At 37.9% G+C, this 24,355-nt stretch overlaps 1 protein-coding gene and 1 non-coding gene across 16 annotated transcripts in view; one reads left to right on the top strand and one right to left on the bottom strand.

The window, feature by feature from the left end:
* Positions 1 to 24,355, bottom strand: part of BCAS3 (BCAS3 microtubule associated cell migration factor) — a 576,467-nt gene that overhangs the window by 532,315 nt on the left and 19,797 nt on the right. For all 15 annotated transcript variants that reach the window (XM_055090058.1, XM_055090057.1, XM_028498857.2 and 12 more), the window contains exon 5: positions 23,821 to 23,927. In XM_055090058.1, coding sequence (XP_054946033.1) covers positions 23,821 to 23,927 — 107 coding nt within the window. The remainder of the gene's footprint in view (positions 1 to 23,820; positions 23,928 to 24,355) is intronic.
* TRNAG-UCC (transfer RNA glycine (anticodon UCC)) lies at positions 12,226 to 12,298 on the top strand. Its single transcript has one exon. It is a non-coding gene; the product is annotated as a tRNA-Gly (tRNA).

Below are 24,355 nucleotides of genomic sequence, written 5' to 3'. Positions count from 1 at the left end.
AGCAACTAGGCCCGTGAGCCACAACTACTGAGCCTGCGCGTCTGGAGCCTGTGCTCTGCAACGAGAGGCCGTGATGGTGAGAGGCCCGCGCACTGCGATGAAGAGTGGCCCCCGCTTGCCACAACTAGAGAAAGCCCTCACACAGAAACGAAGACCCAACACAGCCAAAAATAAAAAAATAAATATAAAAATAAATAAATTTTTTTAAAAAATACTGTAGAAATTGCACTGAAATTATAATTCAGAGTAATGAAAACCACCTCTCACAAATAAGGTTTATACCTATAACAAATTATAGTATTCTAACACAAAATTCACTGCTCTGTACTATTATTTCCATATGCCACAAGTCTAGCATTTAGCTTTTGGTCCTATCAAATAAAGCCTTAAAGTTAAAAAGTCTAATCACATTTAACTGAGCTGCTATACTAAATTATACTAAACAATAAAGAATAAAACAAACCCGTCTTGGCATATTCACAATATGATAAACGTTTGTTATCACTGGATTTAATACCCAAGAGCTTACTTTGAGATACAAAAACATTCTGAAATCTGAACACACCATGCTTTTGAGCATAACGGCTTTTAAAACAAACCTAAATGCTCTATTCTATTCTAAGCTTCTACTCTAAATCCTTCTTTAAATATACAGCAACAGGTAAGAAAAAAAACATTAGGAGTGATTACAAAATGCATCTCCACATTCATTACCAATCCTTTATTACCTCTAAGTTAAGGTCCTAGAATCTTTAATTATCACATCAGGGAAGGGAGGTGGGGGGAAGCACTATTACTATGTATAGAAATTTGTGACTACGTTAAAATCAAAATTGTTAGAAGCATAATTCTAAAGTATCCTAAGTGAGTCACAAATGTCAAACTTCCCAGAGGAGAGAACTCTCCTAATAATATAGGCAAACTCTATACTGGAATACAATTTCAGAACAGAGACAGTGCTAATAACGTGTATATAGATAAGACGTGCACATTTTAGGTAGGACACAGAGAGAATGGATATGTACTTATAGGCTCCACTCTAGCTGCCGTTTTCAATTGCCTCTAATCATTTTATACAGTATGTTCACTGGCAATTTTGCTCTCAAATAAATGAGTGTCAAAACTGACGAAGTTTTTTTAAGGCTTTCAAAGTGATTTTTAGATTTCTTAGAAAGAGTTCATTGAAAAGAGCAAAGAATCTCTGAGATGAGGATTTTACTGATCCTGAGAAGAATTACCAGGAGCTCTAAGTTCACTTTTAAACCAACAATAATAAATACAAGGGAAGAACTACAAGGAAGGCGTGTATCAAGCAATGTTCCAACTTCCTGGCAACTGCAGTAACTTGGGGAGAGGAGCAAACAGGGAGGAAACCTCTCCAATAGTTCCTCATGGGTCTCTGCCTTTGTTCTTACTGGCATTTTAATTTCTGATGACAGGCTTTTGTTGTTTGGAGCATAAACCGGACGTACCAGTTTGGAGGCACAATAAGGAGAACAAAGAATGATTTGTTCACACTGTTGGAAAAAAATCGTTTCCAACCATAGAAAATAGCTTTCACATGGTGAAAATATGCAAATTACATACCAAACCAAAAAGGGGTGGGGGGAGTACAAGTTTAGAATCTCACAGCTCAACCTAAGGCAAAAGGAAATTATAACAGCTGAGACAATCATACACACAGAGAAAAGGCTATAAAAGCTGGGGGGGGGTGGAGGGGGGCTTTATAAGTGCTTTTAGAGAATTCTGAAAGCACATGAAGGTCATCCAGCCCTCAGACCAAACTTGTTTCTGAAATCCTGATGACTTTTCAAAGGCATCTGACTACAAAATAGAACATTCAATCAAACACAAAGGACAATAATAATAATGCTCTACAACGACACAGAATTAGGACAATAGTACATATTTACACCCCCAACTTCCCTTTTAGACACTGGTCAAATGGAGAACTGTGGTCTCCAATTGATTCTTTTTAGCAAACTTTACTGAAAGATAACAGACTTAGAAGTAATACATAAATCTTAGGTATATGTACAGCTTAATGAATTTTCAATGTTAATACCCCTCTGTTACCAGCAGAGACATCAAGAAACAGAACATTACAGATACTCAGAAGGTCCCTCCACACCCCTTCGCAGCCACAAACCCGAGGCAAGAATAACCATAACCACTATCTTGACTTCTAACACTTCTCACACGTAAGTTTTACTTCTTCAAATTTATTTAAATGGAATCACGTAGTATGTACTCTCTTGTGAATGGCTTCTTTCACACATTACATGCCTGTGAAATTCATTTGCATTGTTGCATACGATTGTAGTTTTTTATTTCTGTTGCTATATAGATTCCCATTGCATGAAAATACCACAATTTATCCATTCTATTATTGGTTGCTGGACTTCTACGTTGTTTCTAGTTTGGGGCTCATAAGATGTCAGGAAAAATTGCAACAAACTTTCGAATGGGAAAAAGATTACTGTGTGTTCTTCCAGTGGATTACCAAGCGTTGTATAGTGGATCCTTTGGGATTATTTGATTCTATAAGAATCTGCACCTTTGTCTTGACTGGGCTATTTTACAATACTGTAAGTTGTAGAAAACTGATAGTAAGGCAATTGACTCTTGCCCACAGAAATGCAAATGAATCTTGTTTAGTAGAGATACAATTGAGTTCCACTCATAAAAAAGATTCCAAGCAGTATACACTTTCCCAACAGGCTATTAGCTAGGTTTGCATCTCTTAACAGGGCCATTTCAGCATTCCTAATTCCCTATATGTGTTCTTCAGATTCTCCTTTGAATCGGCGTTAACTGGTCTAACACCTCATTAATATGTTAAATAAAATCTATGACACATGTCCATTTTACAGTTGTATGAGTGTCATGATTTTACCTTTTTTTTTAACTGGTAACATCATACGGAATATTACTATGAATATTCTTGCACATGGCATTTAGTGACCATATTTAAGTATTTCTTTTGGGTACAGACTACTGGAGTTGCTTCTATATTAGGAATATGTGCATAGTTTGTAGATTTTAACAAAACAGTAACTGAACAATTTACCAGTGTAAAAGAGTTCTCTACCTGCTCCACATCCAACAGTTGGTGTCATTCTGGTGGATGTTCAGTGGGATTCTCACTGTCATTTTAATTTGCATTTTCTTCAAAGGAGGTTTCACCCTTTCATATTATTATTAGAATTTAGTTATACTATCTCATGAGCAGTCTGATAGAGTCTCTTGCCCAATATATTTGCCTGATTCTAAGAAATTATGGATTTAGATCTATTATGCACAGTGAGTAAAATGCATAAATCAGTCTCCTTTGGAAAAGCAATGCTGCCTCAAACTAAATAAACAAACAGGCTTTGTTATAGTGGCCCTCCATCAGGGCTCATGATGTAAGAGATTTGTCCTTGAAGGACCCTTGATTTCCAGCTTATGAATGAGATTCAAGAACTCATTTCAGCAGCTCTGGAAAAACTAGAGCTTTTTATACCTAACTGAATTCATATCTTAATTCCAAATCCAGTAATAAGCAATCTCTCCCCCGATATAAGGTACAATGATTGGGTTATAACAAAATGATAGCCCTTGAAGTGGAAAAATGTTGATTTGTAAAAATTCACACAAACATTCAAAGCAAATTCAGTCCCTATTAAAGATAGGAAACATACAAAAATTACTATATCTTTCTCCTATAACTCAAGCAGTTCGAATACAAAAGGTAATGATTAGCAGGTTTTTTTCCTTGATAAATACTTCAGCAAGCTTTAATCTCTAAAATAAAAAACTTAAAAAGAGGTATTAATTTACCTATTTTTCAAAATGGCTACATCATATACAGTAGGGCATTTTTAGACTGGAAATATAAATTAAAAGAACAAGCCATCAGACATAAAAGACATCAGAAAAAGAATTCTTTTTGTTTATCTCAAGCACATCCTGACTTTCAGTCAAAAATATCTTCCACACCTGAGTTTTCCAAACAAGTAATGCCTCTGATTCCACCTGGAAAATCAAAGAGAGTAAAAGCAGCCCACAGGTAAGACCCTGGAAGTTTTATTCTTTTCCCGAAATCATGGCCTACGGCAACAATGCCAAGTGTGTACAGTATGACAGATCATCAGTTACAAATATCACATCAGCAACATCAACGATTCCAACAGTTTATTACAGTAGAAAATAAACTGGACTTCTGTTTATAAACTATACAAATTTGCTAAATCTGAGTCTGGCTTTAAAATAAGGGTAATGACATATCTATCCAACAAAGCAAAGGTGTTAAACTGTGTATTTAAAATAAGAAACAGGAGAGTTAAACCAAGAAGATGCTTGTTAAATGAATGAACTGATAAATAAACAACTAAGTCTATGTTGGCATCATTATTCAATCTTAATGGTACTTAATTTGCCTTTGCCTCCCTGTTTTCAAAACATGTTGTTAACATTTAATACCTGGAAATTTGTTATAACACCACGTCATAAAACACATTTTGGTACAACTCATTCTTGAACCCACTGGTATATTACTTCCTAAGCTTTTCAGCTCTCAAGAAAAGGACTACTATCAGCGTGGCAAGCGGCACCTCATCTGGGCAGCAGGTTTTATCACACTGGTCTTCACACGCCCGCTCAAGATCAAGGCAGTCGCCACTCTCGCCGGCAAATATCCCACGCTCAGTACAACCTTTCTGAGTTAATGTAATGTTTTTACCTGCAACAGGTTTTCTTACCAAGAGAGATGTAAGAACTGTCCATTTAAATAAACAAATGTAGAATTATCAATCTATTCTAATTGTCTCACATGTACCAGCCACATAGACACAATTGAAATGAAGTCCTTAATAAGAACAGTGCTTCATTAGTTTTCAAGTTAAAAAGTAATAACAAATAAAACTTTTTCATTAAGGAGAAAAATGTAAACTATGGACTTTGGTTAATAATGTGTCAATACTGGTCCATCAATTTTAACAAATGTACCTCAGGAATTCCCTGGTGGTCCAGTGGTTAGGACTCAGCACTTTCACTGCCATGGGCTCAGGTTCGATCCCTAGACCAGGAACTAAGATCTTGTAAGCCACGTGGTGCATCACTAATGCAAGATGTTAACAGGGGAAAATGCGGGGGATGAGGGATACATGGGAATTCTCTGTACTTTCTGCTCAACTTTTATGTAAACGTAAAACTGCTTTAAAAATAGTATATTAGTGTTTATTTTCATATATATGAAAAATGTGAAAATTCCACAAACAAATTTTAACCTTCCTTGATACCCACCCCACCCAAAATAGGGATAAGAGGTAAAAATATATAGAGATGGGAGGAATGAAGAGCCGATAACATTTTACACTAAATGATTCAGTTCCTAAAGTAAGAAAAGGACCTTACTTGGTCTATTTAAATAAACAAGTATATAAGTTATCACTTTGCTAAATGTTTCACATGTAGTAATCATACATACAACACAACTGAACTGATGAAGTTCTTTAAAACGAAGATTGGTTCATGACAGTTTTTGGTGTTCTTTTTTTTAAAATAAATTTACTTATTTTATTTATCTTATTTTTGGCTGCGTTGGGTCTTCATTGCTGCGTGTGGGCTTTCTCTAGTTGAGGTGAGTGGAGGCTACTCTTCGTTGCGGTGCGCAGGCAGTGGCTTCTCTTGTTGCGGAGCATGGGCTCTAGGCGTGTGGGCTTCAGTAGTTGTGGCACACAGGCTCAGTAGTTGTCGCTTGCGGGTTCTACAGTGCAGGCTCAGTAGTTGTGGCACAAAGGCTTAGTTGCTCCGTGGCATGTGGGATCTTCCCGGACCAGAGCTTGAACCCGTGTCCCCTGCATTGGCAGGCGGATTCTTAACCACTGCACCACCAGGAAAGCCCTGGTGTTCTTTTCTCTTTCTTTTTTTTTCTGGGCACACTGTGCCAACCAGGGATAGAACCCGGGCCCCCTGCAGTGGAAGCTTGAGGAGTGCTTATCACTGGACTGCCAGGGAATTCCTGCCAGTTTTTTTTAACTTACAAAGTACCAACAATAATTTTTTTAAATAAGGAGAAAAGGTAAATATATATATATATATGTATGTATGTATTTTTTTAGTTAGAGAGAAAGGGTAAAAATTAAAAAACATAAAACAAGAGATAGGGGAAGGAGAGGGAAGTATCATCTTATACTAAGGTATTTGGTTCCTAAGCAACAGAAGGACAGCACGTAGCTACATGAGTAATGATCACACTACAAAGCAAGCTCTCTCTCTAGCTCTCTCTCACCCTGTGAGCCAATCTGATGATATATTTTCATTTTAGACATAAGGAAACAGAGAAAAATATTCCCCCCAAATGACCAGATCAAAGAGGCATCAGAATCTCCCATTAATACTGTATTCAAAAACAGTTTTTAAACTTGGGGTTTTTTTCTCGAACAAGTCACTGCCAGGTGGTCATTTTATGTGCTACAGTTCTGCTCCAACAATATCAAAAACTTAAGATAGCACACATTGAGGAAAGTATTCCTAATGGTAAAAAGTAATTCTTTTGAAAGCTCCTAAAAGTAGGAGGAAGGAGGGGACAAGCTTTTTGTTTTATTTTTGCCTAGCTAACCACAAATGATTCAGTTAATGTCAGAGTGTCAGTATCTCCATAACCTACTCTGTATGCCATCAAGAAAAAAATGCAAACCACAAAAACCACCTAAAATGCATATCTGTGAGGACTAACAACTTATAGAACAGATATTTGCTAACCACATAAAGCAGACAGCAACCGAGTCTGTATTTTGGTCTTGACACTAAATTCAAAATACAAAACTTGAGGCAAAAAGGAAGTAAGTTTCAAAAACAATATGAAAACCGCAGAACATAAATAATGAATGGAATTTGTAATCATATTTTCATACTTCCAAATTTTTACACACAGAGAGGAATATTTTAAGGCAACTTTAACCTTTCTCCTTCAGCCTGATTTTTGAAAGGAAGATCAAAGAAAAGCAGTTTAAACTCACACGTTCCTCCGGTTATGCAACGCAGATTTAGACATTACACTTCAAAACCCGAGCCATTACTTCAGCATCACCAATCCAAATACAATTCCAGAGCTTTGAAGCAGCCCTAATGGTATCTTCCATTTGCAAGTAACACTTCTGTAGTCAAAAGATCTTACTCAGGGTGGATGTTAATGTAAAACCACTCAGACTACACAGACACACACGCCTGGAGGCAGACTGGAAGGTGTTCAGAAGCCAATGTAACACCATTACAGAGAGTGTCAGCCTAGCAGCTGTCATAAACACTTCATAATCACTCAGACACACAAACTGGATTCCCTTTAACTCATTATTTTATTTCATGCTGAATACATGTCCAATTGAAAAGGGAAAGAGAGAAAACAGTGCTGCAGATAAACCAATTTTGGCTTATAGACTTTTTCCACTTTTAAAAGAGTTTGTCATATTATACTCGTATTGTAAACCTACCCTGATATAATCTGTTGACTGAAGATAGCTTTGCAGTAGATATCTAACCAAAGAGAAACGGATTATAACAAAAAGAAGGCTAAGGTTTTTTTCTTCTGTAAAACAGATATCACACAAACTTGTAATATTGACAAAATGATAAAAAAAAAAATGACTGACAGGGGCTTCCCTGGTGGCGCAGTGGTTAAGAATCTGCCTGCCAATGGAGGGGACATGGGTTCGAGCCCTGGTCCGGAAAGATCCCACATGCTGTGGAGCAACGAAGCCTGTGAGCCACAACTACTGAGCTTGCGCTCTAGAGCCCGCGAGCCACAACTACTGAGGCTGTGAGCCACAACTACTGAAGCCCGTGCTCTGCAACAAGAGAAGCCACCGCAATGAGAAGCCTCGCACTGCAACAAAGAGTAGTCCCCGCTCGCCACAACTAGACAAAGCCCACGCACAGCAACGAAGACCCAACGCAGCCAAAAATAAATAAATAAAATAAATAAATTTATTTTTTTAAAAAAATGACTGACAGCACCAATGGTCACAGGAAATGGAGCAACTAGAACTCTCAGATATTGTGGATGTAAGTGTGTAATGGTACAACCCCTTTGGAAAACTCCAGGTAATTTCTAATAAAGTTAAATACATGCCTAACCTATGACCCAGCAATTCTACTCCTAAAGTACATAAATCTACAATTATGTTCATAGGAGCTTTATTTACTATAGCCAAAAGCCAGAAACACAAATGTTCATCAAAAGAAGAGCTAAACAAACTGTGGTACATTCGATCCATGGAATAAAACCCAGTAATGAAAAAAAATTAAAAATACACATTACTGGGACTTCTCTGGTGGTCCAGTGATAAAGAATCCGCCTTCCAATGCAGGGGACGCAGGTTTGATCCCTGGTCCAGGAACTAAGATCCCACATGCCGCGGGGCAACTAAGCCCGCGCGCCACAACTATTGGGTGCACCCGCGTGCCACAAACTATAGCACCTACACACCCTAGAGCCCACGTGTCACAACTAGAGAGAGAAAACACGCACGCCACAACAAGAGAGAAGCGCGCACACCGCAACGAAGAGACTGCGCGCCACAACAAAAGATCTCGCATGCCTCAACGAAGATCCCATGTGCCGCAACTAAGACCCGACGCAGCCAAAAAAAGAGGAAAATAAATAAAAATTAAAAAACAACTACTGCAACATGCAACAACATGGGTGAATTTTAAAAAGACATAGTGCAAAAGACAGACACAAAGTAGCACATACTGTGTACCTCTACTTATGTGAAGTTCAATGAGGCAAAGCTAATCTATGGTCAGAATAGTGACTACCTTGGGGCTAACAGTGACGGGGGAACTTTCTGTGTAAGAAAAATGTTCTACATTTTGTTCTCAATGGTAGTTTGACTTATTTGCATATAAACATATATAAAACACACACACAGTCACCAAACTACAGACTTGAGATGTGTACATTTTATAGTATGTATATCTTAATTTTTTAAAAGTGTCTGTCATAAATAAACTGTGGTACCTCTAGACAGTGGAATATTACCCAGCACTAGAAACAAATGCGCTATCAAGCCGTGAAAAGACATGGGGAAACCTTAAATGCATATTACTAGGTGAAAGAAGCCAATCTGAAATGGCTACATACTGTATGATTCCAGCTATATGACATTCTGGAAAAGGCAAAACTACATGGACATTAAAAAGACCAGTGGTTGCCAGAGAAGGGTGCCCACAAGACTTTTAGAGCAGTGCATACATAGGCAGAACACAGGATATTTAGGGCAGTGAGACTATTCTGTATAACACTATAATGGTGGGTACACGTCACTATACATCTGTCAAAACCCATAGCATGTACAACACTGGAAGTAAACCCTAATGTAAACCATGGACTCTTAGTGATAATGATGTGTCAGCGTAGGTTCATCGATTCTAACAATGCACCACTCCTGATGTGGAATGCTGATAGCAGGGAGGCTGTGTGTTTGGGGGGGCAGGAGGTATACAGGAACTCTTCGTACTTTTAGCTCAATTTTACTATGAACCTAAAACTGCTCTAAAAAATAGTCTTTTGGGGGACTTCCCTGGTGGTGCTGTGGTTAAGAATCCACCTGTCAATGCAGGGAACACGGGTTCGAGCCCTGGTCCAGGAAGATCCCACATGCCACAGAGCAACTAAGCCCGTGCGCCACAACTACTGAGACTGCACTCTAGAGCCCGCGAGCCACAACTACTGAAGGCCGCGCACCTAGAGCCCGTGCTCCACAACAAGAGAAGCCACCGCGATGAGAAGCCCGTGCACCACAATGAAGAGTAGCCCCAGCTCGCCACAACTAGAGAAAGCCCGCGCACAGCAACGAAGACCCAACACAGCCAAAAATAAATAAACAAATTTATTTTTTAAAATAAATAAACAAATTTATTTTTTAAAATAAATAAAAAATAGTCTCTTTTTTAAGGCATCTATTAAAGAAGCTGAGCTGGTTAAATATGAGCTTCCATTTTTTTCATCTGTAAAACAGGAATAACACTAACTAGTTAAATTGACAGGATAATGAGACAATAATGGGCAATGTGCCTAAAATAATGTGTGTGGTACACTCCGATTATTTTTTTAAATAGTTGCCATTATTTATATTAATATTATGAAACTTTACTATGCAACACAAGGGTCAAAATTCCCTAGATGCCAGTAGCAGCTCCTAACAGTGACAATAAAAAATGTCTGCAAACATAGACAAATGTTACCTTGAGGGCAAAATCACTCCCATTTGGGAAGCACTGACATAGACTACAATTATGTAGTGACATCGTGCACAAGTAAAATATGACCTCCTCAAGGCAGGGCTCAGCCCTTAGTTACATTTACACCTCCTAATACATGGCAGAGACCCTAAAGTTTCAGTATGGTTGAACGAAAAATTGAGACTTCTGTTAATTAATTTAAAAAAGGAGATTTTAGGAAAAAGGGATGGATTGGGAATGGAATGGAATGAGAGCAAACAGCAAAAGATTATGAAATTTAGTTTGGATCTTTCTGATATTGAGTCTCTAGCATACTTTGATGAAAATATCCAGCAAAAGGCTGAAATCCTGAAACACATTTATTAAACATGTATACACATATATACATGTGCATACATATACACGTACATATGTAAATATATATGTAAATACACATACAAACACACACACCCTACTAACTGCCAGACAATGTACTTGGCACCAGAGATACAAAGACCATTAGACATGATCACAGTTCTACACAGCCTTATGAAGAATTCTCCCAACTGTTAATGTAAAATCAAGATTCCCAGAAAATACTGAAACTCACAGGTAAATTGAATCAAAAATTAGGAAATCAGAAATTCTCCATTTCATTCCTTTGGTCCTATGTCCAAATGCAAACATTAAATTGAATATAAACAAAATTTAGAAAATAGAAATCCTAGTGCCATTTCTTTTTAAGGTCCCTAGAAAACTAATACTTTCTATTAACTCACTCTTCCCATCTGAAAAAAATGAGACAATTGATTATTGCCAATCAACTTGAATGAATATTAAGGGAAAGAACAGGTTTATAATGGATAGCACTTTAATAATTTTAATATTTAAAAATACAGATATTTCAGTTCCATTTTTAAACAAGTCTTACTAAAGTGGGTGTGTGGCGTGTGTGTGTACATATATATGCACAGTAACTCTTTGGTATTCTTAACTACACGCAACAACTTTTCCCATCAAATTATATGTACCTAAGCCAGTAGTTTCAACCAAAATTTTCTCTGGAGTTGTGGTTCTTAACCAGAGGATGTTTGGCACTGTCTGGAGACGTTCTTAACTGTCACAATTCAGGGAGTTGCTTTGGGCATCTAGTAGATGGAGGTCACAGATGTGGTAACTAGAATATACAGAACAGCCCCCCATAACAAAGAATCATCTGGTCCAAAACGCCAATAATGGCAAGAATGAGTCACAAACATATATAATTTGTATTTGCATACCTTCATGCATTATAATTTTAGTTAATTTCTTATTTAAAATAGTATTAGCCTTTTAAAACAATTATTTATTAATTTTGTTATCACTTCTGATAGTTCACATCAAGCTGACCAATACTCTTTAAACCAGAAATGTACACATAAAGAAAGAAGATAAAAAGCAAAGGCATAAATGAGAACCGTGTGATCAATGCACACTCCGTCTAGCTGCAAATAACCCCTAGGCCAGAGTTGAAGAATATTCATATGTGGTCAATCGAAAAAAAAAAATGGGACTTAAGTCTCAAGATTAATCATTGTGTCTGCAGATGAAAATCCGAGTTCATATCCTATGAATCCATCTAGATAAAGTTCAAAATGGGCAAAACGACCATAATTTATGGTGTTAAAAATCAATGTGGGGGCGTGGGATGAACTGGGAGATTGGGATTGACATGTACACACTAACATGTATAAAATAGATAACTAATGAGAACCTGCTGTATAAAAAATAAATAAATAAAATTTTTTTAAAAAATCAGGACTTCCCTGGTGGCGCAGTGGTTGAGAGTCCGCCTGCCGATGCAGGGGACACAGGTTCGTGCCCCAGTCCAGGAAGATCCCACATGCCGCGGAGCGGCTGGGCCCGTGAGCCATGGCCGCTGAGCCTGCGTGTCCGGAGCCTATGCTCCGCAACAGGAGAGGCCACAGCAGTGAGAGGCAAAAAAAAAAAAAAAAAAAAATCAACGTAGATGTAGGGACTTCCCTGATGGTCCAGTGGTTAAGACTCTGTGCTTCCGATGCAGGGGACACAGGTTCGATCCCTGGTCAGGGAACTAAGATCCCACATGCTGCTCAGCACAGTGAAAAAAAAAAAAGAAAAACAATGTAGTAGGTCAATTATATCTAAATAAAACTGGAAAAGACAAACTACAAAATTTTTTGAAAAATCAATGTAAATGTCTATTTCCTGGTTTTGATATTGTACTACAGGTCACATAAGATGTCACCTCTGGGGGACACTGGGGGAAGTGTACCCTGAACTCTAATATTCTGCAACTTCCCATGAGTCTATAATTATTTCCAAATTAAAAGGTTTTAAAAATCAATTTGAAAAGAAACCAAAAAACAAAAAAGAAAGAGCAAAAACACAGAGCTGGCAAGAATTACATGCTCATATTTGGTGGGGAAAGAATGGTCCTTTCAGGAAATGGTGCTGAATGAGTTAGTTGTTGTTTTTTTTTTCTTTTTTTAATTCAAAAAAGCCTTGACCCCTATGTCATGCCATACACCAAAAATTTCAAAAGGATTATAAACCTAAAGATAATAACAACAGCCTTCTAACAGAAAACACAGGAGAATATGTTCATGGCCTTAGAGTAAACAAAGATACAAAAAGCATTAAGAATAGAGTAAACCAGGCTTCCACGGTGGTGCAGGGGTTAAGAATCTGCCTGCCAATACAGGGGACACGGGTTTGAGCCCTGGTTGGGGAAGATCCCACATGCCTCCGAGCAAATAAGCCCGTGAGCCACAACTACTGAGCCTGCGCTCTAGAGCCCGTGAGTCACAACTACTGAGCCCGCACACCACAACTACTGAAGCCTGCGTGTCTAGAGTCCGTGCTCCACAACGAGAGAAGCCGCTGTAATGAGAAGCCCGCGCACCGCAACGAAGAGTATCCCCCGCTCGCCGCAACCTGAGAAAGCCCACGCACAGCAACGAAGACCCAACGCAGCCAAAAATTTAAAAAACAAGAATAGAGTAAACCACTTAAAATCTGATCTGGATTTCTTTCATCAAAAGACAATATTAAGAAAGTGAAAATGTAAGAAAACCTATAAAGAAGACTATTAGGACAAATGATGAAACCAGAAAATGGACTGTGGATTACAAAATAGTATTGTATCAAATTTAAATGTCCTGGTTTTGATAATAGTGCTATGGTTGTAAAAGATAATGTGCTTATTCCCAGGAAATATATACTGAATTATTTATGGAAAAGGGGGGGCATAAATTCTCCTACTTATAAATGGTTCAGAAAAAAATTTTCAGAGAAAAAAAAAAATTAGAGAATGATAAAGCAAAAGAGGCAAAATGTCCTTCATTGGTAAATCTGGGTAATGAGTAACAGGAGTTCCTTGTACTAGTTATAAAATTTTCTGAAAGTTTAAAATTATTGCAAAATAAAAGCGTCTTTAAAACCCCACAATGAGATATCAACACATACACAAAAAAATGATTAAAATTAGTAAGACTGACAATACTAAGAGCTAATGAAAATGTGGAGCAAATGAAACTTTCATACATTGCTGATAGGAGTACATATTGGTAAAACCACTTTGGAAAACTGGTTGGCAATATCTACTAAAGTTAAACATACACCTACACTATGACACAGCAAATCCATCCCTAGGTCTATATCCAAGAGAAATGGGTGCAGCATATATCCACCAAGGAACACTTACAAGAACGTCAGAGCAGCTTTATCCATAATGCTCAAAAAGTAGAACCAACAAAAATGTCTATCAGGTGTATAACGAACTTTTAAAAATGCATTATGGGACTTCCCTGGTGGTCCGGTGGTTGGGAGTCCGCCCTCCAACGCAGGGGACGTGGGTTCAATCCCTGGTCAAGGAACTAGGATCCTACATGCGGCGGACAGCTGGGCCTGCGCACCTCAACTACTGAGCCCACGTGCTCTGGAGCCCAAGCGCCACAACTCGAGAGAAGCCCGAGTGCCACAACGAAGAGCCTGCAAGCCGCAACCAAGACCCGACACAGCCAAATAAATAAATAAATAAATAAATATTTTAAAAATAAATAAAATAAAATGCATTGTATTCATGATAAGATAGTATGTAGCAAAATTGAGAACAAATTACTTCTACGTACGATAACATGAAAGAATCTCATAGTCACGCTGTTGATAGAAAGAAGCCAGACACAAAAGAATAGATTGGGTTATCTATGTCCCCCCATCCCCCCCTTTTTTTAAGTTCAAGAATAGAAAAAGCTAATCTCTGGTGATAGAAGTCAGAATAGTGGTTACGGGGAGGTATGAGGACAGTATTGACAGGAAAGTGGCATGAGAGACTCCTGAGTTGCTGGAAATGTTCTGTCTTAATCCGAGTGGTACCCAGAATTTTTATACACTTATAAAAATTCAGTCTGCACACTTAAGATCTATGCACTTTATGATATTTAACATACACAGTAACATTTATAAGAAAAGAAAAAGCTGTCTTCCACACACTTGTAAGTCAGCTTGTGTCCAAAGAATATCTCCCATTTTAGAGTGGAAAAACATCAAAAATACTTCAAACAAGAAAAATACCAATTTATAATAATAAATTTCAAATTCACTTTTCAAATGAACAAAAGTCACATAAAGCCACTATTTAAACATTGGAAAGACTAAACTTCAGATACAAGACTTCTCTAAAGTGACACCTTAAGAAACATACACTACAAAAAAATTTTCCTCTACTAATATGGATTCCACAAGTTACTTCAATATTATTCTTCATTTCTGCTTCTATTCACTCCATGACACCCAAAGATCTTTCATTGCCAGGTGACAAAAGAGCCATCAATTACTTCTCTTTCCAGTAATAAGACACTGGACCAAAAAAAATAAGACTACTCTCAACAAAGGCAATTTTTTGATTTGGGTCCATATTCAAACTTTCTCTGCTTGCCAGTTACCCAAATCACTGACTTTATATTGTTCCCAAATGAAACCCATAAAAATTGTTTCCTGGCTAGCAATCTTGACATGGCAAGGTCTGTTGGCACCCAACTTCTAACAAATAATAAACTAATTGGAATTCACCTCAAATATGTCCTTGCATGTTTTCTCTAAAGTTTTTTGTGTAAAGGCAACACAAAAAGTGTAAAAGCTACACTAAAAGTTTTAGGGCAAATCTTTCAAGGGAACAGCTATCCTTTTCTTAGCTCAATGTGTTAGCGACACCTAGTGTTATTTCTTTGCAGTATATTCAAAAGCTCCAAGAAAACACTTCAAATCTTAACTTATTGAACCTAAAAATATACTGTTTCATACAATGCAACTCTCACCTTCTAGGTGCTGTAATGAATACATTTTCAAGATTTGTTTAAGATATTAAGCATTTCAAAAGAGGATGAGAAAGCTAAGTAGTCATTTAACAGCAAAAAAGTATGGAAAAATTTCAGGACTTTTTACAAAGGTACTTACTATCTTGAAAATTGTTAATGGCAACACTTTATTATTTAAACTATACAGTGCAATTTTGCCTTATAAAATTTTCAACATAATGTAAGTCTAATTCTAATAATCAAATTCTATTTCTTCTAAAACTATGCCCAATCTTACATACCAGGCAGCACCAGCCCCAAATCAAGATCTTGGAAACATCTTTGATTCTTCTCTTCTAAATGTTTTATCAGTTACCAATACAACTAACTCAGTTCAGGCTCTCAACATCTCCCAAGTAGACAATATGAAACTGACAGGCCCCAGCCGACAAGAGGAGCTCAGACAGCTGGGACTTGTGGGGCTCGGGCTCCGTGCCCGCATCCAACAACAGGAACAGCGACAACCATCAATGGCCTTAGTTGCTCCACGGCATGTGGGATCTTCCTGGACCAGGGCTCAAACCCGTATCCCCTGCATTGGCAGGCGAATTCTTAACCACTGTGCCACCAGGGAAGTGAAATCGACTCCTAACTGGCCTCATAGCCTTTTCTTTTCTTCTTTACTCTCTATTCATTCCAAAGCCACTGAAAAACCAACCTTTATTAAATATGGATTTTGGAATGTATCTCTGTTACTCAAAAGATTCTTAATGAATTCGTACTGGCTGAAAAATTAATAAATCCAAATCCTCATCCTGCAAGTCAAATCTCCTCTCTGAAACTTCTATATCTCATTGCATGTCCACGGAGAGCTTACAACCACTAAAATGAATATTAATGATCATAGAGATGTTACTTGTGCTAAATGAAATAATATATGACGGCACAATGTCTAAAACACACTCATTGTCATGAACAACTCCTCCTCCAACTGGCTGCCCGCTGATACTGCTTGTCAAACCATGTTATGAAGGCTCAATTACTTTTTTTTTTTTTAATTTCCATTCTGGCACAAACAGATACGTCTGTAAATGACAAACACAGGTTTGGATGATGCGCAACTGGCAAACAGCTATAGGTTTCCAAAAGCTTACTCTCAACTTCTGTACTTATCTTGTTGCAAACAGTAACAAACATTTCACTGACTATCAACAGTTCATAGACCAGCAACAGGCCATAGTCCACAAACTCACCGTCTTTCCACCCAAATCTGCTCCTTAACACTCCCTATTTTTTTAATAAATTTATTAATTTTATTTATTTATTTTTGGCTGCGTTGGGTCTTTGTTGCTTCCTCTAGTTGCAGCGAGTGGGGCCTACTCTTTGTTGTGGTGTGCAGTCTCCCCACTGCGGTGGCTTTTCTTGTTGCAGAGCACAGGCTCTAGGCGCACGGGCTTCAGTAGTTGTGGCGTGTGGGCTCAGTAGCTGTCACACCCTATTTTTATAAGAGGCATCACTGTCTACCTCTGTTCAAAGTTCTCCATTGGCTTCTACAACTCAATTTTTTTAACAGGCAAAAAAACTGTACAGATAATCCCTAAGAGATATTCAAATGGCCAACAAATATATGAAAAAGCATTCAACATTATTAGTCATCAAGGAAATGCTAACTAAAACCGCAAGGTATCACCCACCAGAATGGCTAAAATTAAAAAGATGGGACTTCCCTGGTGGTCCAGTGGCTAAGACTCCACGCTCCCAATGCAGGGGGCTCAGGTTCAATCCTTGGTCAGGGAACTAGATCCCACATGTCACAACTAAGAGTTCGCATGCCGCAACTAAAAAAAAAAAAATTAAAATGATGGACACAACACCAAATGTTGGCAAGGATATAGTACAACTCATACACTGTTGGGGGAAATGTAAAACGATACAACTACTTTGGAAAAAAGGTTTGGAAGTCTGTTATAAAACTAACTATATTCCTACCCTATGAAGCAACAATTCCACTTGTAGATATTTACCTAAGAGAAATAAATGCATATGTTTTCAAAAAGACTTACAGAAGAATCTTCACAGCAGCTTCATTCATAACAGGCAAAAGCTATTAATAGGCCAGCTATCCCTCATTAAGAGAAGGGATAAACTATGGTATATTCATATATTAGAACACTATTCAGCAATTAAAAGGGACAATCAACAAGAGTGAATCTCACAAACATTATGCTGAGTGAAAGGAGCCTTACACAAAAAGAGTCCACACTGTATAATAGTACAGAAAGTTCTAAAACGGGCAAAACTAATCTATGATGGAAAAAAAAATAACAGAGGTTGTTTCATGGATGGGATGGAGGAAAAATTGAGAATAGGCATGAAGGAAATGTCTTGAGTGATAATCAAGATCTACTGTATATCTTGACAGAGATTTGGGTTGCCATGCATCTGTCAAAGTTCAGGAAATTTACATATTAAGATTTGTATATTTAATTGTGTGTAAATTTTACAATAAAAAACTAATCAAATATTGAACTTTAGTTAATGCAAAAGTAGTTAGGGGAAAGTATGCTGATGTTTGCAATTCACTTTGAAATGCATCCAGTAAGATCTACAGGTGGAGACAAAGTAAGTATAGTAAAAATTTTCATGGTATAATCTAGGTGATGGGCATAGGTGTTTTCCTTGCGAAACTTCTGAAGTTCTTCCAATGGTACAAAGCTCATTTTGTAAGCTTTACCTGACAAAGCTCTAGCCCACCACCACCTCTGAAACACCATCTAGCATTCTTCACCTGCCCACTGAGCTCCACCAAATTGCCTCCTTGCTATTCTTAAATATAGGAAACATAATCCAGACTTCCCTGGTGGCTCAGTGGTTAAGAATCCGCCTGCCAATGCAGGGAACACGGGTTCAAGCCCTGGTCCGGGAAGATCCCACAGGCCATGAAGCAACTAAGCCCGTGTGCCACAACTACTGAGCCTGAGCTCTAGAGCCCGTGAGCCACAACTACTGAAGCCCGTGTGCCACAACTACTGAGCCCACGCACCCTAGAGCCCGTGCTCCGCAACAAAAGAAGCCACCGCAATGAGAAGCCCACACACCGCAACGAAGAGTAGCCCCCGCTCGCCGCAACTAGAGAAAGCCCACGCATGGCAACAAAGACCCAAAAATAAACAAAATTTTAAAAATAACAACAACATAATCCTATAAGAGAGTACTGCCTTTGAATGCCCCTCCTTCAAATACCCATAAATATCACTCCTCCACACTTCTGCTCAGAGGGTCTTTGAGAGAGGCTTTCCAAGATCACCTCATATAATATAGCAACCCACAACAATATCAACCACCACACCTTAACACTTGGTAACTTGTTTACTATCAAAGCATGGTACATGTTTATTATCCTCTTCCCCACCCTCCAACCCACCTACCTAGAATGGAAATTCCATAAGAATAATGGTTTTGTTTTGCTCATTGTTGTTTTCCCAGCACCTTGAACAGGGTCTGGCATATCAAAGGCAATCAATAAATCTTTGCTGAGTGAATGAATTAATAAATGAATGAGGCAAGTATAAATGGCATGGCTTTACAAGAATGTAATTTGGTAAATCTATCAAGAGTTTTAGTATATTTACTTTTACTGATCTCTCCAAATTACATGATCATAAAGATATTTACCTCAATATTCTTTAAGGAGAAAAAAACTTAAGAAATCTAAATCAATGTCCCACTATAGAGAAAACAACATTTCCACCTCAGAGCCTCTGAACTTCACTACTTGCTGTTCCAATCTTACTGTGGCTAAATCTTAATTAACTTTTATGCCGCTTCCTTATTATAATCTCTTATTATTTTCTTCATATTACAATTTGTCTATTAATTCATTTTTATTTAAATCCATTTCTCCTACTAGCTCCATTTGAGCAAAGGCCATGTCTATTTTGCTCAAAATACATACTTTATCCAAGAATTGTAATGAATAAATGAACAATTTTTACATTCTCACAGTTCATGGCACCAAGTCAATCTATGTGTAAAACTGGCCGAAAAAAAAAATCAAGAGCGTAAGCAAGAGAGGGTGGGAGGAAGACGCAAGAGGGAAGAGATATGGGGATATATGTTTATATATAGCTGATTCACTTTGTTATACAGCAGAAACTAACACACCATTGTAAAGGAATTATACTCCAATAAAGATGTTTAAAAAAAAAAAAAAGAATGTAAGCAAGATATTTTAAAATAACTGAAGTCCCCACCAGGGACTTCCCTGGTGGTCCAGTGGTTAAAATTCCTCACTCCCAATGCAGGGGGCCCAGGTTCGATCCCTGGTCTGGGAACTAGATCCCGCATGCTGCAACTAAGAGCCCACATGCCGCAACTAAAGATCCTGCATGTGGCAGCGAAGATCCCGTGTGCTGCAACTAAGACCTGGCACAGCCAAATAAATAATTAAATATTTTTTTTAATAAATAAAATAAAATAACTGAAATAAATGCAAAGATAACAAGAGCTAAAAGAACTATAGGAGTTAAGTAAGGAAGAATATACAATTACTGTTTTTTTCATATGACTCCCATAAAATTATTCGGTCTTTAGTCCATGCACATGTATAACTTTGATTTTTTTTTTAATTAAGAATTTTAAGCAAGAGAGCCTATATTTACATTACCAAAAAGAGGCAAAGTCACTGTTAGGCACAGGTGGGAAAAGGGCCTATTTATCCAGAATATCAACATCACAAATAATCATTCTTTCTTATGTTGCATCAGATGTGTTAAAAGAAGGGGCCTGACAGCTTGGGAAAACTATGAAAGCTGGTGTTTTCCTGCAGCCATCTCACATACAAAATGGTAGTGACTGGGCAGCAGAGAAATTACTTCTGCACAGTTCTGCTTCTGAGCTAACTCCACTTAACTATATTCCTAGATATCATCTAAGCCTTGTTCAGGTTTGTGCACTTACATAAATAGACAATTTTTTTACATGTTTAGCCAGGATGTTTATTTTCTTAATCTGAGACTCATAGGTGGGACAGTTACATAAAATCAACAGAAGGGAACCCTGTGCACAAAGTTGAAGAAAAAACTGAGCGATAGTTTGGACAGGGTTTGATTTCTGCCCACCCGCACTTACTGAAAAGCAAATACAATTTATGGTCTGCGAAGATCCCTAAGAGCCTGGATTATTTCTAGGTTGACCAACATAAGCTCCCCAGTGTCTAGCACATGGTAACACTTAAATGATTACTGAATAACTGACTAGTGATAAACAAGTTTCAGAAGGGTTTAGTTAGAGTAATGGGTCAGAAGGGTTTAGTTAGAGTAATGGGTAACAGTCACACTAGTCTATAAAAGATGAATATATGAAGGTACTTCGTAACCTATTATAATGAAAACTAAAACTAAGGTGCCATACTACTTGCATGGCGTATCTTCTGCTATCACATAGGGGAAATAGAGCTCTTAGATCATGGGCTTTGAATCTGAAGTCAGAACTGGGTTTGAATTCCAATTCCACCTCTTATAAGTAGTGTGACCTTACCACCTGTAAAATAGGATAACTTCTCCCTCACAGTATACAACAGATGAGATAATGTGTATATAAAGTTCTCTGAACATAGTAAGAGCTCAATCAGTGCAACAGAAGGAGCTTATTTTTCCAAACTGCCTTCTAATTCCTGAACCAGTCCTCACGGGGCTATACTACTACAACAGTAAACAACTGTCAGGGACTTCCCTGGGGGTCCAGTGGTTAAGAATCCACCTTCCAATGCAGGGGACTCAGGTTTGATCCTTAGTCGGGGAACTAAGATCCCACATGCCACGGGGCAACTAAGCCTGCACGCTCTGGAGCTCACGCACCACAACTAGAGAGAAGACCGTGAGCCACAATGAAAGATCCCACATGCCACAACGAAGATCCCGCGTGCCACAACTAAGACCCAATGCAGCCAAATAAATAAACAAATAAATAAAAACAACTGTTAGTCAATGAAAATTCCATGAAGAAAAGATTATTTAAATCTCTCAAAATACAATCTGGGCAAAAGAATTACTGTAAAGAAGTAATTTCCTCATAAGACCTTTAAGTTACTCAGAGCCAGACACAAATTAACTATTAAAAGTGATACCTCGGGCTTCCCTGGTGGCGCAGTGGTTGCGCGTCCGCCTGCCGATGCAGGGGAACCGGGTTCGCGCCCCAGTCTGGGAGGATCCCACATGCCGCGGAGCGGCTGGGCCCGTGAGCCGTGGCCGCTGGGCCTGCGCGTCCGGAGCCTGTGCTCCGCAACGGGAGAGGCCGCAGCAGAGGGAGGCCCGCATACCACAAAAAAATAAAAATAAAAATAAAAGTGATACCTCTAATTATAACCAAAGCAAGTGGGTAACCTGAGTACCACCAAAGAAATGTGCTCAATCCAGTCAACATCCCTAATCCCACAAGGCCCAACCTTGTTAAAGCTCTAGCTTCCTCTTTGCCTTGAAGTCTGTCAACAGTGTAAAGAATCAAAATGTAGTCTCTATTAATAAGAAAAAGTTATATTTACAAAATCCTCTCCTCTTGAAGACAACCTAGAAATATTTCTCTCGGTAGGAAAAAGCAAGCAAGCAAAGACTGCCACGTTTTAAGTCCTTTGTCTATGCCTTTGGCGTGATACTTAAATTACAAACAACATTGCAGGGCCTTGAAAAAACGTCAACTACGTATCCCCAAAGGCAAAAAAACGAGGACACTCATTCCATGACATACCAACAGGATTCTTCTATCTCTGCAAAATAAAGCCAATCTTTAAAAGTAAGAAATATAAAACCTGAAATCCTAAATACCTAATAACATGATATATAATTATTATAAGATTAGATGGAAGACCAAAGTTCATTATAAGTGATTTAACAAAGAATAAACAATATTTTTACTTAGAATATTAAAGAATTATGCAGTTCAATGTATTCATTACTTAATAATCCTTTAGCCAAATTCTGCACTCAGGAACATCCTGAATTTCATTAAATTTGAGGTAATATATGTTTGCTTATAAATCCTTTAAGAAGTATCCATAATATGCAAAAGAATCAAACAGAAAGGGAAGAAAATTCTAGCTGAACCACCCACTAACAAGAGGCTTCAAACAATGTGGTAAATGCATCTATTAAAGGCACAAATTAAAATTCTATTTGCTCCAGGCCTCCAACTGCAAAAAAAAAACACACAATAAAGGGTCCACCCTCCAACTCCCCCCCACCCCAAAATGTACAGGAGAGACAGGATATCTAGTCCATGCCAAAGAGCAGAATATAACTAGGTACACGCCAAAGTATGCAGTCCCTACTACACTTCACTGAGCTGTGATCCAAGCAAGCCTCTTCCTCTTTTAGTACATTTTAATTTTGGTCATCCCAAAGAGGAACATGTAGGATTGAAGAGGGAAACTGGGAATAGTATTTGGCAATTTAAAACATTTATTAAAATTATGACTTATCCTATATAGATACACAGACACAAAATAACCTTTGTTCAAATTCATGTATTACATCATTGTTTCTAATACCAGAAAGGGGGTCGGGGGGGGGGGAAATTTAAGTTTTTCCAATAATAGGAAACAAGTTACGTAAATTGAGGAAAATCCAAAAAACAGAATTATAAGCAGTTATAAATTCTATAGAGAAGCTCTCTGATAAGTAAAAAACAGAAATGTACAGACTGAGTTGTATAATATGTTCCCTTCTGTTAAGGAAGGGCAGGATGGGAGAATTATATGTATATATGTTTTTATTAGCATAAAATATAGCTATAAGGAAAAGAAAGATAACTAGAAATCCTAGAAAACTAGAAACTGCTCAAGATAAGGGAAATTAGGGACAGGAGTGGTAGGGAGTTTTGTTACCCACTTATACCTCCTGAATTTTGTACCATGTGAATGTTTTAACTGATTCAAAACATTTTTTTAAAATGATCACTATTTTTTTTAAAAGCCTTCTGTAAGCCTCTTTACTCTTTTGTAAAAATGCAGGAAAAGATAATAATAACACCAACTAGGTAGAGTTACTATGATAAGAAATTAGATCTTCCATGTAAAGTGATTCCCACAATTGCTGGCCCACTTTACAAATCATTTACAACATTTTTCATTTCCCATTTTCCACTTAGCCGTTGGGCCTAGTATGGGGTTCCACACGCAGCAGTCTCTTAGCCATTGCTTGCAAAATAAATGGATGAGACCTTAGAGAAAATATCGCCAGGTTTCACACCAGCTAGCATGCTGAAAAGTACTATATTTCAGGCATTCAACCATCTTCATACTTACAGGGATGCTCCAGACCTGCATTCCATCACTGTAGCCAATCATAATCAGCAAAGGTGGCTCATTCCCTGTGCTATGTATTTCATGAAATTCCAGATTTCTTGATGTATCTACATTAGAATTAAGTAACAAAGGAGCAAATTAAAAAGACAACTCTCAGAATGGGAGAAAATATTTGCAAATGAAACAACAGACAAAGGATTAATCTCCAAAATATACAAACAGCTCATGGAGCCCAATATAAAAAAACAAACAATCCAATTAAACAATGAGCAGAAGACCTAAATAGACATTTCACCAAGGAAGACATACAGATGGCCAAGAGGCACATGAAAAGATGCTCAACATCACTAATTATTAGAGAAATGCAAATCAAAACTACAATGAGGTATCACCTCACGCCAGTCAGAATGGCTACTGTCAAAAAATCTAGAAACAATAAATGCTGGAAAGGGTGTGGAGAAAGTGAACCCTCCTGCACTGCTGGTGGGAATGTAAACTGATACAACCACTATGGAAAACAGTATGGAGGTTCCTT

Source organism: Physeter macrocephalus, chromosome 14, assembly GCF_002837175.3.
Source record: "Physeter macrocephalus isolate SW-GA chromosome 14, ASM283717v5, whole genome shotgun sequence".
NCBI lineage: Eukaryota > Metazoa > Chordata > Mammalia > Artiodactyla > Physeteridae > Physeter > Physeter macrocephalus.
The sequence above is the reverse complement of the archived record's forward strand: the minus strand, read 5'-3'. Positions and strand labels throughout refer to the sequence as shown.